Raw genomic sequence first — 2,507 nt, 5'->3', positions numbered from 1 at the left:
AAAAAAAAAATGTCCACTATTTTGTGAAAAAAAATAGTGAACATAATGTGAAAAAAGTGGACCGTCCGCTCAGATAGTGGACACCTGGCAACCCTAGTTTTACATGTTATGGGTTGGTGGTGGGGCGAGATCCGTTGGATCCTTCCCACTTAACTCTCCTTCGAAGGACTGAACAGGAGTCGAAGGATTTTAGCACGTCCGAAGTTAAAGGAAGTTCAGTTAAAGGAAATTAAGAACATACAGACGCTAAGCTGAACCTTCGCCATAAAAAGTGGGGCACTTGGGTTGAAGGAGAGGGGTTGTTGTTTTTTTAAGAAGTCGGTATCACTTTTTTTTTCTCTTGAGAGTCGAATCGCAACTATGTAGATCAGGGGTAGTCAACCTTGGCTCTTTTATGACTCATGGACTTCAACTCCCAGAATTCCTGAGCCAGCTGTGCTGGCTCAGGAATTCTGGGAGTTGAAGTCCACGAGTCATAAAAGAGCCAAGGTTGACTACCCCTGATGTAGATCTTTTGAGGTCGACGAAAATAGACTTTGCACTGTTTTTCTTCTGAAAGATGCAGCAGGCCCACTCATCTAAGAAGAGAACCCGCAGTCTATTTAGCCTGATTATGGGGATGGGGCTTTTGATGGCTAGCCAAACCTCCTCCTTGCTTCCCATTTCTTTAGTGTAATGCTGGGAAAGCTATTGTAGCTGGCAACTATTTGTCCTACAGAATATGAAGGTCCCATGCTGATTGATATAAAAAGAAAATAATGCTGGCATCCTCTACCTGGCTATCTGCATTCAAGCATCAAACTTATTTATTAAGAAGTCACATTGATTTCAGATTTTTGAAGTTTAAATTGCTTTAGGATCGTCTACAGTACTATTTTACAGTATTACACTATTAGGATCGTTTACAGTACTATTTTATTTTTTAAAGTGTGATTCTTAACTATGTGCGAGCCAAGAACTGTCACCGACTTAAAACCATTCGTTTAGTGACTGTTCAAAGTTGCAGCGGCACTGAAAAGTGACTTACGACTTTTTCACACTTAACAACTGTTGCAGCATCCCTATGATCATTTGACCAAAATTTGGATGCTTGCCAACCGGTTCATATTTATGATGCAGTGTCCTAGTTCATGTGACCCCCTTTTGCGACCTTCTGACAAGCAAAGTCAATGGGGAAGACAAATTCACTTAACAGCTATATTACTAAGAACTGCAGTGATTCACTTAACTGTGGCACGAAAGGTCGTAAAATGGGGCAAAGTTCTCTTAGCAACAGAAATTTTGGGCTCAATTGTGGTTGTAAGTCAGGGGTCTTCCATCTTGGCCCCTTTATGACTTGTGGACTTCAACTCCCAGAATTCCTCAGCCAGGCACGCTGGCTGAGGAATTCTGGGAGTTAAAGTCCACAAGTCATAAAGGGGCCAAGATGGAAGACCCCTGTTGTAAGTTGAGGGTTACCTGTAACCAATTCCAACATGCTGTATAGCATTATCAGAGATTCTAGAGTACAGTACCTCTATCTATTAGGTTTGTTTATTTCCCTAAAGATATCAGGGCCCTGTGTAACTCCTTGACTTATTTTTTAATTAGATGGATAAAGAGCAGTGAAAAATCCCAGAGTAAGGTGTAGATGTTCACAGTTTCGTTAAGGTTTTCAAATCCAAATACTTCATATTCTTGATAAGTGTGCTCTTGATCTTGACATTTTGTTGCTCAACACTTGACATTATGGTATCATCTCAGGATGACATAGAAGACAATTCAAATGATGGCAGCCAACCATCTAAAAGGCGCCGCATGGGCTCAGGAGACAGCTCACGAAGTTGTGAGACTTCAAGTCAAGATCTTAGGTATTGCCATTTTTAAAAAAGTTGTTCTAGTTTGATATGTTGTTTTTTCAACAAAAATAAATGCATGGTCCTTGTTGTTTTATTTACTAGGGTGTTGATGGTATTACAGAAACCTCATGAATTAGAACTGTGAAATGTGCTACCAATATATAAAGATAGCCAGCAGAAGAATTTGAAAAGAGGACATTGATACTTCTTGATAGTTCAAAATGGGGAACAGAAAGTGTATTTTAGAGTAATTAAATCAACCTTGTGTTGGGGAAAATAGGAGGAAGGTGTATTGTGTATATTCAGCATTTTGAGTTACTTACAGAGTAACTAGGCGAAATATCTAATAATAAATGTATACACGATTTTTCCACTTGAGTGAGCTCAGAAATGATTAAGAATATAGATGTATAAAAGTGTTACTACAGAGCACATGGCATTGAATGTGGGTTCTGTTTGGACGGTAGTGTTAAATTCTTATAATTTAATATTTGATTTTCTGTGTTTAGTTTTAGTTATTTTCCAGCTGAAAACCTGATAGAATACAAATGGCCACCCGATGAAACAGGAGAATATTATATGCTTCAAGAACAAGTTAGTGAATACTTGGGGGTAACCTCCTTTAAGCGAAAATATCCAGGTATTCATGTTAAAAATACTTACATGAAA

At 38.7% G+C, this 2,507-nt stretch overlaps 1 protein-coding gene across 1 annotated transcript; it reads left to right on the top strand.

Moving 5' to 3' along the window:
• Nucleotides 1-1,726: 1,726 nt before the first annotated feature.
• LOC107301389 (PHD finger protein 10-like) lies at nucleotides 1,727-2,478 on the top strand (the record flags this gene model as incomplete). Its single annotated transcript, XM_015830622.1, has 2 exons — nucleotides 1,727-1,850; nucleotides 2,348-2,478. Coding segments are annotated over exons 1-2 (253 nt in total), but the record flags the coding sequence as incomplete, so codon positions are not given.
• Nucleotides 2,479-2,507: the final 29 nt, after the last annotated feature.

The sequence above is a fragment of the Protobothrops mucrosquamatus genome, unplaced genomic scaffold, assembly GCF_001527695.2.
Source record: "Protobothrops mucrosquamatus isolate PMUCROS unplaced genomic scaffold, P.Mucros_1.0 scaffold12188, whole genome shotgun sequence".
NCBI classification, from domain to species: Eukaryota; Metazoa; Chordata; class Lepidosauria; order Squamata; family Viperidae; genus Protobothrops; species Protobothrops mucrosquamatus.
This window is presented reverse-complemented; position numbering and strand designations above follow the sequence as displayed.